The 20185-nt window shown below is 44.3% G+C and overlaps 1 protein-coding gene across 1 annotated transcript in view; it reads right to left on the bottom strand.

Moving 5' to 3' along the window:
- Nucleotides 1-9828, bottom strand: part of STIMATE (STIM activating enhancer) — a 111734-nt gene extending 101906 nt beyond the window's left edge. Inside the window, exon 1 of the mRNA XM_005310144.5 lies at nt 9464-9828. Coding sequence (XP_005310201.1) covers nt 9464-9632 — 169 coding nt within the window. The 5' untranslated portion in view covers nt 9633-9828. The remainder of the gene's footprint in view (nt 1-9463) is intronic.
- Nucleotides 9829-20185: the final 10357 nt, after the last annotated feature.

Here is a 20185-nt window from a genome sequence, read left to right as displayed (position 1 = left end):
TAAAAACTATATTTATTGGCAAATTAACATGTTTTAATAGTTATAGGAACCTATTAGAACGAACCTTTCTTTAGAAAAATAACTAAAATATACAAATGCAAAACATGATTAAAATCCATTATTTAAAATTAAGATTTCCTGTTTGATTTTAATCATGATTAGAATAAGTTATTTAAATCAATTCACGTTGGTAATCTCTAAATGGTGTCTAAGTAGATCAGGGGTCTCAAACTCCCGGCCCGCGGGCCATCTGCGGCCCACGAGCCTCCCCAATGGGGCTCCAGCAGTTTTGGGGCCGGGTCTCTCCCTTGGCCCCACCTGCCGCCCCCGGGTGCTCCCCCTTCAGGGCCCCGGCAGCGCAGCTGAGCCGAGTCTGCCTGCTCACTACAGTGGCTGCCAGCCCCTCACGGCAGCCGCGGGGCGGGGCGGTGCCTCCGCCTCCATGCACTGCCCCGGCCCTAGTGCCCCTGCAGCCAATGGGATGCTGCGAGGGCGGTGCCTGGGGGAAGAGGAGCGCGGAGGCCCCCCGGTCCGCCCCACCTTTAAGCCCAAGGTAAGTGTCACGCCCCCAACCCCCTCCCAGAGCCTGCATCCCCACCCCATCCCCACACACCCCAAACCTCCATCCCAGAGCCTGCACCCCAGACCTCCCCTGTACCCAAACTCCCTCCCAGAGCCCACCCCTTCTGCACCCAAACTCCCACCCAGAGCCTGCACTCCAATCCCCTACCGCAGATCTCCTCCCCCACCCAAATTCTGTCCCAGAGCCTTAGGCAGGTGGGGAGCAGAGTTTTTTGGGGGTGGGCTCTGGGCAGCATGAGTGACACTGGCCTGCTGGAGGGATTTGAGGACTGGCCCTAAGGTAAATTGAGTTTGAGACCCCTGAAGCAGATAACACTGCTCTACAGCCAAAATGCTTCTGAAATAAATGTAGTCAAACTTTACTAATTCTGGGTCACTGAGAACGAAAATGATGCTTAAAATTGTTGATTGGCTCTAGTTTTCAAGATATGCTATTGGGTCAGTATATACGACCCTTGACTTGGGAATGGCGGAGGATAAGTGAGTTATAAAGGGAAGGGATCTCAATTTAAACCAAAAATGACTAAAATGCATCTTTGACTGGATCTAGGAATAAATCTATGACTGGGTTTGGACAGTACTTGCTTTTTAGGCAAAACAATGAATGATGCAATCTGAAGCTGGTATTGCATCATACATGATATGAATTGCATCATGTTATTCCTAGAAGTCATGGATGATGCAATCATAACGAAGCTTACATCACTCTGCTGAACAAATTGCCCTATATCAGCTCTAGAAATCATACAGTGTCGTGCTCTTATTTGTCAGTGTTTGATTTTGCAAAGGGACACATTTCTGTTTAGCCAAGGTGAGCAGAGATGCCTCGTACTTATGTGAACAGTGCAGATAACTTCTGCTATGTTTGTGGTGAAGTGACTTTTGCATCACAAAAGCGCAGTATAACCACTATGGTTACGAAAGCCTATCACCTTTATTTTGGCTGCAAAATTGGAGATCAGGACAAGAGGTGGGCCCCACACATATGCTGCAACAAATCTTCGCCAGTGGTTGAACAGGAAAAGGAAATCTATGCCTTTTGCAGTGCCAATGATTTGAGAAAGCCAACAGATCATACCAGCAATTGTTACTTCTGCATGGTGCCTCCAGTTGGGAAAGGTGTGTCAAAGGAGAAAAAGTGAACTGTGCATCATCCAAACATTCCATCAGCTATACGCCCAGTACCCCACGGAGAAGGACTGCCGGTTCCTGATGCACCAGAATCATTCTCACTTGAGTCAGACGAGGAAGAGGATGAAACTTCTGGTCCTGAACCATCAATGTCACAGGACCCACATTTTCTCCCATCCTCCTCCTCTGAACCACACCTCATAACACAAGGTGAACTGAATGACCTTGTCAGGGATTTGGAACAACCCAAGAGTAAGGCAGAGCTGTTGGGCTCCAGACTACAACAGTGGAATCTCCTGGCAGGTGATGTTAGGGTTTCCATATTCCGTGACCGTCAAAAGGATCTTGTACCATTCTTCTTCATGGAAGGTGATCTTGTAGCCTGCAACAACATCGATGGTGTGATGGCAGCCCTCAACATCGTTCACGATCCAGATGAGTGGAGACTGTTCATTGATTCTTCGAAGACGAGTCTTAAAGCTGTTTTACAGCATAATGGCAATATTTTGCCATCAATTCCAGTTGGTCATGCAGTCCATATGAAGGAAACCTATGACAACAACTTTTGAGGTGCATAAACTATGACCAACATCAGTGGCAGCTTTGTGGCGATTTGAAGGTTGTTGCTCTCTTGCTTGGTCTGCAGACTGGATACACAAAGTACTGCTGTTTTCTCTGCGAATGGGATAGTCGTGGAAGAGATTCCCACTACATCAAGAAAGACTGGCCACTCCGACAGTCATTGGAGCCTGGGAGGAAAAGTGTTCAGCATCCACCACTTGTTGAATCAAAGAAGATTTTGTTACCACCCTTACACATCAAGCTGGGTCTGATGAAGAACTTTGTCAAGGCCATTGACAAAACACAAGCAGCTTTCAAGTACCTCCGTGGAAAATTTCCAAGGTTAAGTGAAGCTAAGATAAAGGAAGGTGTCTTTGTTGGTCCTCAGATTCGTGAACTTCTTCGAGATGATGCATTTGACCATGCACTGCATGGCAAGGAAAAGACCACATGGAAAGCCTTCCATTTAGTGGCAATAAATTTTCTCGGAAACAAGGCGGACAACTACAGGTTGTTGGTGGAAAACCTCCTCAAGGCATACAAAAGCCTTGGCTGCAACATGTCACTAAAGATACATTTTTTGCATTCTCGTCTAGATTTTTTTCCACCGAACTGCAGAGCAGTGAGCGACAAGCATGGCGAGTGATTTCACCAGGACATTGCAACAATGGAGAAACGCTATCAGGGCAAATGGAGCCCATCAATGCTTGCAGACTATTGCTGGATGTGACAAGAGATGCTCCATTTAATGAATACAAGAGACAAGCCAAGAAGCGCCGAGTAGACACTGAATAGGACTAAACTATGTACATAATAGTTTTTTGCCTTTTGTTTCATAATAAATTTTATTTATATAACCCTTTTGCTGATTTTTAAAGTGTTACATAAACAGGACAGGTGAAATATTATCATGTAAAGCAACCATAAACACATGAAAAGACCTAGGTTTACAATTTATTATAAAAACTCTACTATCTACACAATATACATAGACATAATATGTAAAAACTTAAATATCTTAGAAACAGTAGCCAATCAGTTGTTTTGTCATATTTGAATTCAGCACATCAAAATACATAATAAATAGCACATTTTATCTCTGAAGCAGACGACTTCTCAAAAATTGTAGACCAGTGTAATCCGTGAATAGAACTCAATACTTCCTATGGGAGTTGAGCTAGGAGAGAAGGTAGCCCATGAATGTGTCCCTCCCACAAAATGAAGAAATTAGAGAACTACTGCCCTCAAGACAGTCAATAATTGAGCTGTTTCTAAAGCAAATTCATATTAAGTTATTACATGAATAAGTGAAGTCATGTCCTGAATATTTCTACCGGCTGGCTTTTATCAAGGAGACTTGTAGAAGTCAACACTGTCCCACAGCTAGAGAGATTTTCACTGGAAGTTAAGAGTTCTTTGAGTGATAATTGCTGCTTCTTCAGCACACTTGGCCCACAGCTCTGTTGCCAAAGATGCCCCAAAACACTCTGAAGTGGAAGGTGAAGTGAAGAATACTACAAATGTCAAGTCTGGAATAAGAACTATCCTTTTATTTTTATTTAAAATGTTAGTAAGTTGTTGCTGTTTTGACTCCTGCTTCTTAGAAATGCTGATTCCTTTTATCACACAAGTATGAAGAAACTTGCAAACACTGGTTTTCTCCCTTCCTATATGAATGAGAACTTTGTTGACATTACTACCTTTATTGAGAAGCAATTTATGGTCAAACATGCATGACTAGAGGGAATTCAGAAAGTGTGACCAATGATTAAGCTTTTGTCCTCGCCCATAGCTCCTTTTCCCGATGCTTCCAGGGAGCTCCAACATTCCCATGAAATAAGAAAGGTTTTAAGCAACATCTTAAAAAAATGTACATTTCAAGTTGGAATATTTATTCATGCATCTTACACACAGCAGTTCTGGTTTCTTTTGATATATAGCTTTTTGTTGATAAGAGCCAGAATGAGTATTTCTCACTAATGCACCTAGAATAACCAAATGTGACTTAAGAAAGAATGTCAGTAATCTAAAAAAAACCCACTAAGATTACTACCCCTTGTAAAAGTGAGAGAGAGAGAGAGCGCACGCACACCAGGAGCACTGGGCCTGGTGCAAGTTCTGAGGCCTGAACCAGAGGCTGTGAACTAAAATCAACCATGTATTAAAACAGCTGTTTACAAGTTCACTGTCCGGTACATGAACTTGGCAAAGTTGTTGTTAGTGTACTAGGCACTAGATAGTTACGCAAATATATTTTAGCTAGTACAGACATGTTAATCTAGTTCAAGATAAAATGGTTTGCAAGAACAATAAATAAGGATATTTTGTTCAAGATATTAGGAAGAAGGGGAGTAACAAATAGATGTCATGAAATACATAAGGTGGTGTGTAAGTTGTGTATTCCAGTTGTTTGTCTCAGCTGATAAATGTCAGGGTACTTCTCTTTAAGCCTCTGTCCAGTCTAGGGAGCAGTGGAAAATCCCACCACTGACTGAGCTGAGTCCATTGTAATGAGCATGCATGTGTTAGTGTAACAATAGACATTGATTAGGGGAGCTAGTACCATGCTTCGTTGACAATAAACCTGGCCCAGCACCTTTGCCATTGAACTGTACCTGTGGTCTTCATTAGGAGTAACTTTGAGGTCTGCTGAACTAACATGCTGCACTACTATTAACATTGAAGCTCCAAAGACAGAAGCACCGAGCAGTCTAAACAGTGCTACTGAGGCAACGACATTCAAGCATCCAGTACTCAACTACACAGGATAGTACTATCAAGGTCTGCTGAACCAGCTATCTGAGCAGAGCTGGGGATAGTACATGGAAAGCGCACACACATACAAGCTCACTGATAACATCCCTGAGGTCCCTGGGCTAGCCAAAGCTGGTAGTGCAGTTATTTTGTCCCAGTCACCCTAATAGCAACCTCATGATCAGTTAAATAATGGCACTGAAGGCTACAGTCCAGTCCTCAGCTGACAGGATACTGGGTACAGTACAGGTTATTATGAAAGACAGATTAAGAATTAATGCTTCCACTACATAAAGTCCACCCCTCCAAAAACCTTGCAACTACTCTGATATAGCTTTAAACCAAGATACTATTAAAATCCATAGGAAGCCCTTACACATTGGTTCACTAGGATCTGGGCTGTATTTACAATAGAAAAAACTCACAAAGAAAAGTATTAAGGGAAGTATGAGACACTGGCTATTAGTTACAGAGTACACAGAACAAGGAAAGTAACATCTAAACACACCAACAATTGGGTACTGAGCTGAAAGCACAAATTGCAGGGGTCTTAATTATTCACTACCTATGGCCATATTCTACCCTTGATCTTTGCGCAAACCTTCCAATATCATCCCTGGGAATTCCACTGAGATAAAGGGTAGTATATGGTGCTAAATTTACACATCCCCTGGGCTAGATTATAAAAGCTTTTCTAAGATGATTCTATGCCTGTACAGTCCTTAGACTGAGAGATTTCCTGTTAATGCCTCTGTTCAACTACCTCCTATTTGACTTAGTTTATATGACTTGTGCATTTAGAATAAGATGAAACTTTATTACTTAGAAACTTAGAACATGTAGGATGTATGAGATACACATTTGGAAAAACATACATACAAAGCTCGTACATTCAGTTCCCATTCTGCAAAGGCAGAAGGTCTCGTTCCATTGCTTGCTCAGTTAGTCAGCTGACAAAACGTTTTTTTTTCCCATAGTAAGTAGGGCTGTAAATAAGAGAACACTGTAAAATCCACAAAACCACTGTAATTGACTTAATATATAAATAATACAAAACACAGGTTATCTAGAATATATTGCTATAGCATGCTTCACTCTCCCACTCAGTATATATTTCAATATATAATACTGTCCAAACGATGAGCAAGATAGTTAAAGATGCAACTTCTTAGACCTCAGGTCTCAGAAGTAGAATCTTGTTGAGAAGATTAGGACACATCACATGGCAGAAATATTGTTGTTTATCTGAAGATTCAGACATCATTGCATCTGTTATGCTCCTCACAAACATAAGGGAGAGAATATTGTTTTAAATTCTCCAGAAATTGTTGAGAAAATCATGGAAGCCTGGTACAGCATCTGGCAGCGTACCAGTGCAGTCTGCTAAGGACTCATAATGAAGTCTGTCTCAGAGGTCATGGATTCCGTGACTTCTGCAACTGGCCCGGGGGCTGCCTGAGCAGCTCGGACAGTCCCAGGGCCAGCCACACCAGCTACTGCTGGGGCAGTCTCAGGCCACCATGCCCACCCCCACTCCAACAGCAGCAGGATTTTGGCTGTGGGAGTGGGCTCCGAGCTGAGGCAGGGGGTTGGGGTGCAGGAGGCGGTGAGGGCTCTGGACAGCACTTATCTTTGGCTCCCGGCAGGGCCGGCTCCAGGCACCAGCCCTCCAAGCATGTGCTTGGGGCGGCACCTGGAGGGGGGCGGCCCTCCTCCCGGCGCTCCGGCCGGCCGGCCGGGGAGAGCGGGGCCGCGGCCGGGCTCGCCACCCTCCTCCCGGCGCTCTGGCCGGCCGGGGAGAGCGGGGCCGCGGCCGGGCTTGCCTCGCTCCTCCCGGCACTCCGGCCGGCCGGGGAGAGCGGGGCCGCGGCGCGGCCCTCCTCCCGGCGCTCCCCCGCCGGGGGCCGGCGGGAGGCTTTTTTGCCTGGGGCGGCAAAAAAGCCAGAGCCGGCCCTGGCTCCCAGACAATGGGAGCTGTGGAGCGGGCGCTCAGGGCGGGGGCAGTGCACGGAACCCGCCTGGCCACGTCTCTGCCTAGGAGCCAAGGGACATGTCACTGCTTCTGGGGAGCCGCATGGAACTGCGTAGGAAGCTTCCCAGCCTCGCCAACCCCCCCCGAGCACCCACAGGTCCTCAGGCCGGGCCCCCCCAGTACCCACTGCCCCAGCTGCATTTCTCTCCCCGCCCCCCAAGCACCTGCAGTACCTCCCGGGCTGTGCCCTCCCCCCCGAGCACCTGCAGCATTTCACCCCTCCCCACCGCCAGAGTACCCAAGTTTTAGTTAGCCATATATAGTCATGGACAGGTCACAGGCCGTGAATTTTTGTTTACTGCTCGTGACCTGTCCATGACTTTTGCTAAAAATACCCATGACTAAAACATAGCCTTATTCATAATTATTAAACCTGGAAAGGTTGCTGCTCCAAACAATTCACAGCTAATATGATAAATATCAAGAAACCATCACCTAAGTTTCACCAGTCACTCAGAAATGACTTCAGTCTATTACTTACAGTAATTCTCAGTAATACTGAAGTGCTTTTTCTAGATTTGATCCTCATCTTGAATGCCAAAGAAATCTCAGAATTTCAAAGAGAGTATTCACAACAACCTGCAAATCTCAATCCTGCATGGTGTTGAGTGCTCTAATGTCAACGGAAGTTGGTGGTGCTACACATATGAAAATGTGATTATTATTGCAAGAGTGAAGTCAAGCATTCTTACTAAGGTATGGGTAAACTTAAGATGTGTAAAAAATGAAGGCACACGAGTACTAAACAATTATTTCTAACCTGCGCTTATCTACAGCTTTTTTTTTCCCCCTCGCCTGAATGAGAAATATACATTTGACAAGCTCAGAAACAAAATAGTCTCAGAACAGACTGCATGTGTCACTACATCAAGACCCAATACTTCAAGCTGACATCCTGTGGTCATTGAGGCAACTGCCCCATTTTCATTTGTAAGCAACTTCTTCTTCTGCATTACAGCAGCTGTTCAGGGGCTAATCTTAAAAACTGCTAGTGCAAACATTTATTTAGTATCTTGCTGCGGTAGCTTCCTTCAGACAAATAAAGAACCAAGATTCTTTATCCAGTAGATCAAATAGAAAAAAAGAAACTATTACAGACCACGGTGGAAAGGAAGAAGATTAAATTCTAGGTATGAAATACCAACTTTTGGGGAAAGTGTAATTTGTTCTTTGGAGAAGAGATCACATCATTCTGAATTAGGAAACACACTTCAATCATTATTACACATTACATTAAGCAGAAGCACATGCAATCCACAAAGGGACATATAGTTTCTGCAAAAAACTCCGCTAGATTATCAGTACTTAAAAAGGAAACCAGTGATGGCATTTTCTGCATACAGTACTGGAGAAAAAAGTGGCAAACGCAAATAAGAGGAGAAGGCAGCAGACAAACAGTGGCACCATCCTTTATATTCACAGAATCATGACAACAGCATATAAGAGACTCTTTAGATTGGAAAAAAGTCTGACCAGATTTTAAATTCCCCTCACAAAGCACAATATTATGCAGATGCAACTGATTAAAGAGACATTGTCACCCAAGCATTGTAAAACAGAACCCAAAAGCAAGACTCAATCTAAACAAGTGACACTGATTGTATTGATTTCCTTTATACAAACAAACAAATATAAGAAATAAAGTGAGCATTAACAGCACCAGGCAAACAGGATTTTTAAAGCTTTTTACTACCAGTGATAGATGTTCTTAGTATAATAAGGAATACATGCATTTTTGATGCATGAGGCTGGTGGATGAGGACAAGGAGATGAGTAGTTGCTTGAAGGGGAAAGGGTGGGAAACCCGAACCAGACCTCAGTTGTGGAGAGACATTTATACCAAGGGATGCTAAATGGGAGAAGAGCCAAGGCAGGGGCAACCCTGGTGTTTGCGGGGAAGGTGTCTCACTCACATAAGAGGGCAATGGGTGTGTAAGCAGTGCTTGATGGATGTAGCTAGACCTGGTGCCATGAGCGGTCCTGGAGACAGGCTCATGAAAAAGGTGATACAGGAGACCAGACCATGCTCTGGGATGGGGGGAGAGAAGGAGACAGAACGAGGGGGGAGGGGAGAGGAACCAGGCCTGGGTCCCAAAAGTCACTCACACACAAGGGTGTTAGGAGGGGACAGGGTATCTGGGTCCCCGAAACCACACATAGTGGGGGCTGGTGGCGGCGGGGAGGTTGCCGGGGGGCCCGGTGGGGGGGGGGGCGTTGGAGGGGGTTACCAGGGAGGTCGGTGTAGTGACTTAAATGGCCGTAACCGCTACGGGTAGGAAAATTGGACGGCTGCCGTTTTTGCCATTACACCGGGGCCGGAGGGGGGAGGGGTTTATGCCAGAGAGGCCAGGCCCTGAGGAGGAAGAGGTCGCGGAGCCAGGCCCGGGGGGGGGGGTCACTCACGCATGAGGGTGCTGAAGGCCACGACGCCCAGGAGCCCCTGCAGGAAGATGCCGAAGCTGTCCATGAGGGCCCCGTTCTCGCAGCCCCGGTATCCGTCCCCGGGCCCGGCCCCCGAGGACACGGCGGGGCGGCTACTGTTGGCGGAGACCAAAGCGAGCGGTCCCCCCATAGCGAGGCACCCCGTCGCCCGCCGGCCTCAGGGACTCATGACACCGACCGAGCGCCCCGCGGGCGCCTCGCGCTTCCGGTGCGGGGCACCCACCAACTCCCCTCTTCGCGCGGTGCGTCACCACCGACGTGTGACATAACAACCCGCCCCGGATTGGTGGAGGCCGCACCTGAGGGGAGGAGCCAACCGGAAGACCAGTCGGGGGCGGGGCTTAGCAGCCCTTTAACACGGGGATGCAGAGGTGAAGATAGGGGGCAACAGAATGGTTCAAGCGCAGGTGGGGCGGGGAGCGCAGCTGCTGCCTGGAGCCGGCTCCTCGCGGGTACAGGTGAGCACAGCCCGGGGGCTCAGCGTCCGTGGGGGGCAGCTGCCGCCCTTTCCCTTCATCGGGCCCGAGCCGCTCCATGTGCAGCGGGCGGGGAGTCTTCCTGCTCCGCGCTGTACCGGCAGCGGGAGGAAAGCGAGAGGCGCCCCCCACACCCTTCGCACATGGGGGGATTTGTACGATCTGCCCAGCGGGGGAAATTCTGCGATCACGTCACCGCAAAGCGAACTACCCCGCGGAAGGGAATCCATTCGCCACGCCACGCGTCCGCCCAGGCCTGGGAAACCCAGCTCACGGTCTCAGCTTTAACTGATAGGCGCGGCACCATTAAACACATGAAAATTTGTATTAAAGAAACCGCCTCCATCATTAGTTATGAAGGGTTCGCTGTCAAACTGAGAGGGTGTATTCCCATTCCGTGGGGTTCTGCCAGGAGGGGTTCAACATTTTCATTAGCAAATTAGACAAGAGCAGATGCTTATAAAATTTGCAGGTGACACCACGCTGTGAGAGGAAGCACCTTCGAGGACATGCTTAGACTTTAGCATGATGACAACAAGTTAGAGAATTGGTCTGAAGCCAACAAAATGAAATTCAATAAAGAGCAGGGCACAGTACTGCACTTAAGATGACACAAATCAAACGCACAACTACCCACTGGGGAATAAGAGGTACTGCTGAAATGGAATTTGGGGTGATAGCTCACAAACTGAATATGAACTAATGTATGATAGAGCTGTAAAACAAACAAAACCAAAACTAATATTCTAGGGTGTATCTGAGCCAGAAGGGCTAATTGTCCTGCTCCACTTGTTACAGGTGAGGGTGCAGCTGGAGTAATGTGTCCACTTTGGGGCACCCTCCCCCCATTTAGGAAACTTGTGGACAAATTGGAGAGGGTTTAGCAACACACAACTCCTCTGAAAAAAAGGATTAGAAGGGAAGGTTAAAAAAAGCTGGGTTTGTTTAATCTTGAGAAGAGATGACTAAGGAGGATCTAATTATAGTCTTCAAATATGGTAAGGGAGTTATAAAGAGAAGGGTGATCAATTTTCTCCCTATCTACTGAAGGAAGGAAAACACAAAACTGCTGTAAGCTATAGCAAAGGAGATAGGGATTAAATATTAAGAAAAACTTTCTACCAATACTGGTACAGAAGGGAGGCTGTGGACGACTCATCAGTGGAGGTTTTAAAAAATAGATTAGAAAACACAGTTGTCACAGAGGGTCTAGATTTAGTTGGTCCTGCATCAGCACAGAGCAGTAGACTTAATGACTTCTTGAAGGCCCTTCTAGCCCTACCTTCCCATGATTTTCTTTCAGAAGGGAAATTGTATCAATTTTAAGAATAAAACCCAGGCTCAGCACGTATTAAGGAGAGTAGAAGCTGCACAAAATCTATGTACTTAAGCTAACCAATGCAGTCATTATTAAAAGGTGGTAGAAGTGCTATTTCTTCCTGAACTAGCTGGTCTGACATTCATCATATTTTCATCCTGTTCACAGTTGCTTTATATGTGCATTCATACAATCTGATTTTACTAGGGTCAATGGTCTTAGAAAGTAAACTTCATCCTGCCTATTCCAAAATATTGCAGAAAAAAATACCACTTTCTGTGATAAGTCACATTAGAAGCCTTGAGTTACTCATCTAATCAAGGCACTTTCATGACCAAGCACATCAAAGCAACAGCTCAAATTCCAAATGGAAAGCCAGGGTTACAATTGTGTAGGAATCACAACTTTTGAATTTCTTGACTTGTTTGACAGCTCACCCTATACCATTTTAATGAGCAAGGAACAGAGAAGGGGAGATGGAGGTACTATTGAGGTCTAACCTTAGGAATTAAATATAAACACAACTTTTGGTTGATGAATTTATATAGAGAATATATCATGATTAAGGCTACATTTTAGTCACAGGTATTTTTAGCAAATACCTTAGCACAGACAGGCCACGGGCAGTAAACAAAAATTCACGGCCCGTGACCTGTCCATGACTTTTACTAAAAATACCCATGAATAAAACTTGGGTGGGGCTGCCCGGGGGCTCAGCGCATGCTGAGGGAGGGCGGCCCAGATGCTGAGGGTGGGGAGACGGGTAGCAGTGTGTGGCCTGGGACCCTTGCTGGTGCTGAAGGGAGGATGAGTTGGCAGGCTCCCTATCTGGCTCCACACCTGCCCCCCAGCTGCAGTAGAATTTGGGTGTGGGAGAGGGCAGGGGCATGGGATGGGGTGAGACAGGCTCTGAGCAGTGCTTACCGGGGGGCTCCCCAGAAGTGGCATGGCGACATCCTCCTCGCTCAGCTGGTAGGCAGAGGCTTAGCCAGGCTGCTCTGTGTGCTGCCTCCGCCTGCAGGCACCGCCCCCACTGGCCACTGTTATATTGTTTTCCATGCTTTCTACACGTGACAGGACCAGCTAGAGAAACCCCACAGCATGAGGCAGGATTACAATCAGACACTATACTTGCAAATCTATTAATATTATGGTAGGACCTATAAGCCTTATTCAGGATTGGTACTTCATTGTGCCTGGACCTGTACAGCCTGTAAGATACTGTCCCTGATATAAACTGGCATAGCTCCATTGACTCCAATGAAGCCATAGCAGGTAAAGGTCTGGCTCATTCTATTTTGCTCAAAACTAAGTTTGGAAAATGTATCATGTGATAGTGATGGTATGTTATCACTTAACTTCAATAAGCCAAAACTCCTATTGAACTCAATGGAAATTGCGCCACTCTAAAGATTAAGAAAAACAGGATGAGGACTTGAGAATATGCAAAAGGGTTTTGGAGCATTTTTAGCAGCCACTTACTGCACTGTACTTACCCAAGATATTTCCATAATAATAAATTATTTAAATGAGTATATTGAAAAAAAGATTTAAGTTTGCAGATGAAAAACTGGATTCTTAGCAAATGAAGTACAGTCAAGCCAGGTCAAAAGATTACTGATTAGACCAGCAGGTGGCAAAAGTAGATCAGTAGATGTAAGTGTTAGCTTCCTATTCAGAGTACTTACAGTCTATCCAAGTAAACATGATCAGTGTTGGCCCTAATCCAGAGGCATATTTAAGCACATGCCTAACTAAATAGGCGAGTAGTCCCCTAAAGTACACGGCCTTATTTAGGCTTTGATTCATCAATTGCCCAGCATGTTGATTTGTGGATTGGGGAAAAATTATTAAAAATACTGAGTGCAATGCACAAACATCTGCAGTAAGAAGGCAGGCAACAAATTAGACTGTAGATGACACCATCACCTTATAGCTTACTGTCCCTCCTTTAAAAATTCAGATGTGTATGTTGAACCTAATCTCCATATTCAAATAGTATTTTTTTAAAGCTATGGCTGAATTTGTACAGACAATATTTAACTGAGTTTTGAGGACATTGCCAGAAGCAGAAGAAATAAAATATTCTTAATCCATTTGTTTAAGACTTTTCTGAAACAAAACAAAAACCCCAAACAAAAAAATAAATACAACTGTAGAGTAAAATTGTGCACATTTGGGCTGTTTTTACCAATTTGTCAAATAACTTTTGAAAATTTAGGATGACTGTGACGTTGTCTGATTAAAATATAACCACTGTTATATAATTGTAACAAATCTTACACAAAGTATAACTCATGGCCAGAAAGGGTTAAACAGCTTGCAGGCTAACTAACCCAAAGCTGACCTTTAAAGACATGTTAGAAATGTTAATTAGGGCCGTTGCATGCTAAATAGGTTTGCATTTCAAAGTTCTAGCCTAAATTGTTAGAAATTAGAGGTAATATTAATTGTGTGCATCTAAGATGCTACCCATGTAAATGGACAGTTCCTGTCTATCACTGTAGCTACTAAGTCAGAGATCAAAAGGGAATATTAACATTTAGATGAATCTTGGGTGAAATAATATTGTTGTCTATATGTCTCTGAAGTTTGTGATAGACTGCCTAATGGATAAATTGCCCTATGTTAATTTGGTTAACTAATTACTGGTGGTGTTTAGGAAGCAGATGGTTACATCAAAAGCCTATTGTTTACCAAGGACTATGCGGTCAAGTGGATGCTAGAACACTGTATAAAAGATGGTTGGGTCCGGATTCTGTTATCTCAGATCTGCTTAAGCTTCATCGGGGAAGTTTAAGTCGCAAGATTGAGGTCCCAGTTATGCTGGTACTCCCTGAAGGTGATACTGGACATTAGACTATAACCTATGAACTAAATTCTAAAATAACTCTTTGCAACTACAAAGCTCACCATCTCTGCTATGTATCTGAACCTCAAGAATTAAACTCATGTCTGTATGTATATTGATTTTTTGACCTCTCTCTCTCTTTTCTTTTTTAATAAATTTTAGTTTAATTACTAAGAATTGGCTGTAGCGTGTATTTGGGTAAGACCTGGAATATTTATTTACCTGGGAGGTATGTGTCCGATCCTTCGGGAGTGGTAGAACCTTTTTCTTTTATATGATGAAATAAGATTTTCAGAAATCTTCATCATATTTGACCTGGATACCTGGATGGAGGCTTGAGGCTGGGTACTTTAAGGGAACTGTGTTATTAACTTCTGAATAACCAGTGAGGTAATAAAGAAGCTGGTTTTTTTTGCTGGCTTGGTATATTTAAGTATTGAATTATCCACCAGCTTTGGGGTCTGTCTGCCCCATTCTTTGCAATTCACCCTAATTGAGTGACCTCAGCTGGCCCAGTGACCCACTGGGACCTGTCACAGTGACAATTATGGACACATTTCCCACATAGCTTCTATACTTAAGTAATGCAGAATCTTTTTATCAGAAATATTCAGTTCCACATAGCATATGAACTGAGCACTTAAAACATGAAGTTATTTCCCTGCTTCGCTACACAAGGACAGCACGAAGATACTGAAGCAGGGCTGACAACAGAATCCTTATTGCTGCTCAAGTATCTGGATAGCAGTTCTGTTCTGACTGACAATTGAGTCCATTACACAGCAGTAAATTAAATCGTTTCATCCATACCATATATCAGTACGACAATCATTTCAGCCTAGTTGGCAAAACCTCAAGCATTCACATTTTGTTCTCCATTAGTTTGAAATAATATATACAACCATTAAATAGGAAATTAGAAGAAATTTTCTTTGAAATACGAATTATTACAACATGGATATAATTCTATACATTGCCTGAGAGGCAAAGTAAGAGGTGATTCCTGTCCCAATCTATGAAAGACAGGATACCACATAGCATAACAGTTCAAGAGAGAGGATGTGAGGATTATTGGGGAGATGAGCAAACTGGAGAGGATTTTATGGATAAATTTAAAGGCGGTGAGAGGGCTTGGGTGGTAAATGCGGAGATTTCCTTGGGGGCAGCCATGAAGCTGAACCTGGGAGAAAACCAGTAGGTAGGTATGTAATTATGATCTTGTTTTCACTGTAGTGCACTTTTAAATTCCTAAGGAGTCGGCTGTTGCATTGTTAGCATTGGATCATCCACTCAACACCTTTCACCAGCACTTAAATACATTTTGAAATGAAGTACCAAATTACAGTATGTTTCTTTTATCCATCCCCTGCACCTGAAAGCAGGGCCGGCTCTAGGATTTTTGCTGCCCCAAGCAAAAACAATTTTGGCGCCCCCCTCCCCGTTTTTTTCTTACCCCACCCCTGGCCCCGCCTCAACTCCGCCCCTTCCCCAAATCCCCAGCCCTGCCTCCTCCCCCCAGGCTCTCAAGCCTAGGAGGGTGGGAGGGAGAGGGAGAAGCAGCGCGTGCGCTGCGGCCACTGGGGTCTCCCCCTCCCTCCCAGGCTCTCAAATCTGGGAGGGAGGGGGAGATTCCGAGCAGCCGCGGTACACGAAACAGCTGATTCGCGCGCCGCTGCTCGCCCTCCCTCCCAGGCTCTCAAACCCAGGAGGGAGGGGGAGATTCCGAGCAGCCGCGGTACGCGAAACAGCTGATTCGCGTGCCGCTGCTCGCCCTCCCTCCCAGGCTCTCAAACCCGGGAGGGAGGGGGAGATCTGGAGCGGCCGCGGCATGCGAAACAGCTGTTTCGCGGGCCGCGGCTGATCGGGATCTCCCCCTCCCTCCCGGTTTGAGAGCCTGGGAGGGAGGGCGAGCAGCCGTGCGCGAGCGGCAGCAGCGGAGGTGAGTTAGGGCGTCTGGGGCACATTTTTAGGGGCGGCATGGCCGGCACCAGAATGCCACCCCTAAAAATGTGCCGCCCCAAGCATCAGCTTGTTTTGCTGGTACCTAGAGCCGGCCCTGCCTGAAAGTCTTATGTAAGTCTTCATGTGCATTGGCCTTATGGATGGTAGTTCTCAGTGGGTTACAGAGGGTGTGGCAGCCTCACAACCAACAAGGCAAATGAGTTGAGCAGCTTCTGGCTTGGTTTTCTTTTCTTAGAGCCAGCAAGACACTCTCATTCTGTTGACTTGAATCTGGAAGCTGACAGTCTTTGTATTTTATCAGAGGATTGAACATTCTGGGTCATTTAGCCAATTGATCGTACACAGTAATTCAGGGAGCCATGAGCTGGCAGCAGCAATTTTACTGTCTTGTTCAAATTGATTGGGAGAGTGTTTGGGCTAAATCATGGTACTAGTGACAAGAAATATGAATTCTCCTTGCAACGCTACAGACTAGCTCTACAACCATAGACTAATCACTTGATTGCTAGTTCTTCAGCTTCAGTTTCCCCATTTTTCAAGGAGAGATAGGAGTACTTTTCATAGGAGCGTTGTGCAGCTTCATCCGTTAATATTTAAGTGCTTTATGATCTTTAGATGCTAGGGAAGAGGAAAGAGATATAGGAGAACTGAAAAACCCTAGAACAGTAGAAAGCAATATTTAACATGAGCCATGAATTAAACAGATCGAATGGAGGAAAATGTCTCCAGTTCCCGGTGACAAAAAATATCAACAAAGTTAAAATGCAGAGTATGTAAAACAGTAATTCAATCCATTTTAATGTATGGAACAGAGACTTGGCCAGCCACAAGAAAGGAAGTCAGTATATACTACACTATGGAAATGAAGATACTGAGATGGTCAAATGGTTGGACACTCCATGATAGGAAATGAAATAAGGTTGTAAGTAGCCTAATGAAGTTGCTCCCACTGAAGACACGTTTAGCGAGGCTAGGCTACATTGGTATGGGCATATGCAGCAGAGACCTGAAAGCTCTACTGGTAGGATGGCTCTTGCGATGACTGTGGATGGAAGACGACCAAAGGATAGGCCAGAGACTTGGTACATTGACTGGATATCGATGGACCGTACACACACTAATCTACATGACAGATCATGAGTTTTGGAAGAAGGCTATAAAAGTCACCGACCCCATCTAGGAAAGGGGCAAGGAATAAGAAGAAGTTTGGAGGAGAGAGCTCTTCTTAAGGAAAAAGATTAAAAAGGAATAAACTTGCATTAAGGGTCAGATTATGACACACTTGGTGTGGTCTGTCTCTCTCTGTTAAGAATAGTTCTTAATAGCAATGAATCATTGTGAAATGTGTGAAAAACTAATATCCCCATCTCCTCCCATACTGAACCTCATACACCACCAGACAATGATGGGACATCTGCTTTGCTGAGGCTAGAAATAAAGAGACACACACCATTTTTTTTGCTAGCTGTCTGCTAGAGGGCAAATAAACTCTCTCACAAGCTATTTTTGCAGACAACTTGAAATGAAACTCAAATAATCATTGATTTTCTGAATATTAACCATGTAAGTGACAAATGTTTTCTCTCCTCCCTTCTCCCCCAAGCTTATACCTAGAAAAGGAATCTCTCTTGAACTGTCGGAATTTCCAGGGTGCATGAGTATGGGAAAAACCACGTATGGCATGTTGCCTCTCCATTCCAATTATCATTGGGTCACTGCTATTGTGTTTTGAGTTGCACTGAAAGGATTTCACTGTGCGAATTTGAGCATGGCTAGTGGTTCAGTAAATAAACAGCCCAGGCAGTAACAATTTCCTGTTTGTGACCGGAGCAAAGAGAAATGATGTCTGAGTGGAAATGGGGTAGCAAAGGCTGAACAAGAGAGCTTTTTTTCCCCCTTCTGAGTGCTTTGGAGCTCAAAGCACCTGAAGAAATAAAGAGGACTCCAATAACAAATATAATTTTTCAAAAGCTAGGGTAAAAAGGATTCAAATAGGGCACAGCTCACCAAACAGCAGCTCACCTGGTAGGGGTAACATTCACACACATCACTGCCACAGTACTGTCTAGCACCGCACCCCCTTAACAACAGCACTCTACATGCGTAAGTACACTGTATTTCATCAGTGGTGCACATGCAAGTTCCATGCTCTGATGACTCGGCTGGTTATAAGGTTATAAACTCCATTAGGCCTTTGTACCTGTATTTTCCATGAATATGGAATTCCATGAATAGGATTCTCAGGCTGGTTAAACTTACACAGCATCTAGCATGCACAGAACATTGGACACCTCACAGAAATAAGTTATAGCTTTGGGACCAAGTTTTTACTCACAAGGAGCCCCACACTCCAGGCTTCCAATTGAGCATCTCCCATAACACCTCCTGTAGAGCTCACAGCAGTTGCAAGCTGACATGGCTCTCGTGGGGCTCCCCTCTGACAAAGCTCAGAGTTTAAAAGGGCAAAAGACAGTCTTCACAGTCTACACAATTTGCAAAATATGCTTCTGTGATTCAAGGTGCTATATAAGCAAATACTGATGTAACTTAAAAATATCTTTTAATATACAGGATTTCAGTTGAATTTAGGAGAAGTAATTCTGTCCCACTCCCACTGCTACATCTCACTTGTTTTAAGTGTGTGGTGCAAAATTTGTACAGGGCAATTAAGCTGTACGCAGGGGAACAAACTGTAGGGCAGTCATTTAATGAAAACCAGTATAAAAACCTCATGAAAGGAATGCTATTTTTTAAAATCAGAGTTGCCCTGTGAAACTCAGTGCTACAGGATATTGGGACAGAGCTTAGCCAGATTTTTTTTTTTTTTTTTTAAGTGTAGACTTACATGAATAAAAATAAATTCTGTTCTGATGGAGTGCCAGCAGTAGCATAGTTAGGCTATGACATGGTTTGCTTTTAATTGTACTTTAACAGCACTATTGTGCTCAGTTAAGGAAAGCGATGAAGAATATGGGTCAGAGGACTCCTAAGGTTTTATTTTCATCTCCACCACTGACCTACTGCGTGATCTGGGGAAGCCACCATCCTTCTCTGCCTCAATTTTTCCAACTTACAGAACACCAAAACTGTCCTCCTTAAGGAAGAAAGCATAGGTAAAGAACAGGACTTGGCACTTGATGGGGTTGCACAACCTCAGAAAAACTACTAACAGAAGAATTGTGTGGCTTAGCAGTTAACTTTCATATGAAGTTCCAAAAATAATATATTGGAAAAGGAAAGCAGCATTTTTTTTCCTGATTTCTCAGATTTCCATCTTGTGTACTAAACATTACTCCCAACTGCAGTAAAAACAAAAACAACCCGGCAACAGCTGTGTTTTGTTTTGTTTTTTAATTTTCTTGCAACCACTTAAAACTGTCATAATATACCACAAACTTCTGTACACTCTTATTTACAAAGAAAGAAGCAAAATATTCATCCAAAATATTTTTAAAAACCTTTTGATTAAATTGCTATACCTATCAAAAATGATGGGAATAGATAGGCATATTTTCTTGTGCATATTTCTTCTCCATTTCATATTTCACTCTCAATGCATATATTATATAAAAATGAAAAAAGCAAGCAGGAGGGACACAAACACAATATGCATTTAAATTGGGTTTTGTTGTTGTTTGTTGGTAGAAGAACAAGCAGCTAATTTAAAAAGGCAAAATACAGGAAAAGTGCATCAATTCCAATGATTTAATATAAGAAAGAGGCCTATGCATGGTGATGATACTAGCCAGGACGGAGTCTCCCAGCAGACCTCTGATTGTCTGCAAAGGCTTTAACAGAAGTAAAAACAAACAAAAGAACAGGGAGGAGAAACATGAGACCTCAAGAGAAACACAGAAAATATCTTTCCATGAGGCTTCTTGGAAACTGGAGCTAGACGACTTCTGGAAGGGGCAGGTATTAATTTTTGCCTGGACTTCACAAACTCATCTATGCATTCACCCTGCTTGACCGAGAGCTCCAGCCTCACCACTAAAGCCAGATCTGCGTAGTTTTCCTCACGCTCGGCAATGCTGGAGACTTTCACAGGTACCCATGAGACAGCAGAGCCAATCACA

This window comes from Chrysemys picta, chromosome 7 (genome assembly GCF_011386835.1).
Source record: "Chrysemys picta bellii isolate R12L10 chromosome 7, ASM1138683v2, whole genome shotgun sequence".
NCBI lineage: Eukaryota > Metazoa > Chordata > Testudines > Emydidae > Chrysemys > Chrysemys picta.
Note: the sequence above shows the minus strand (reverse complement) of the source record. Positions and strands in the feature narration are given on the sequence as shown.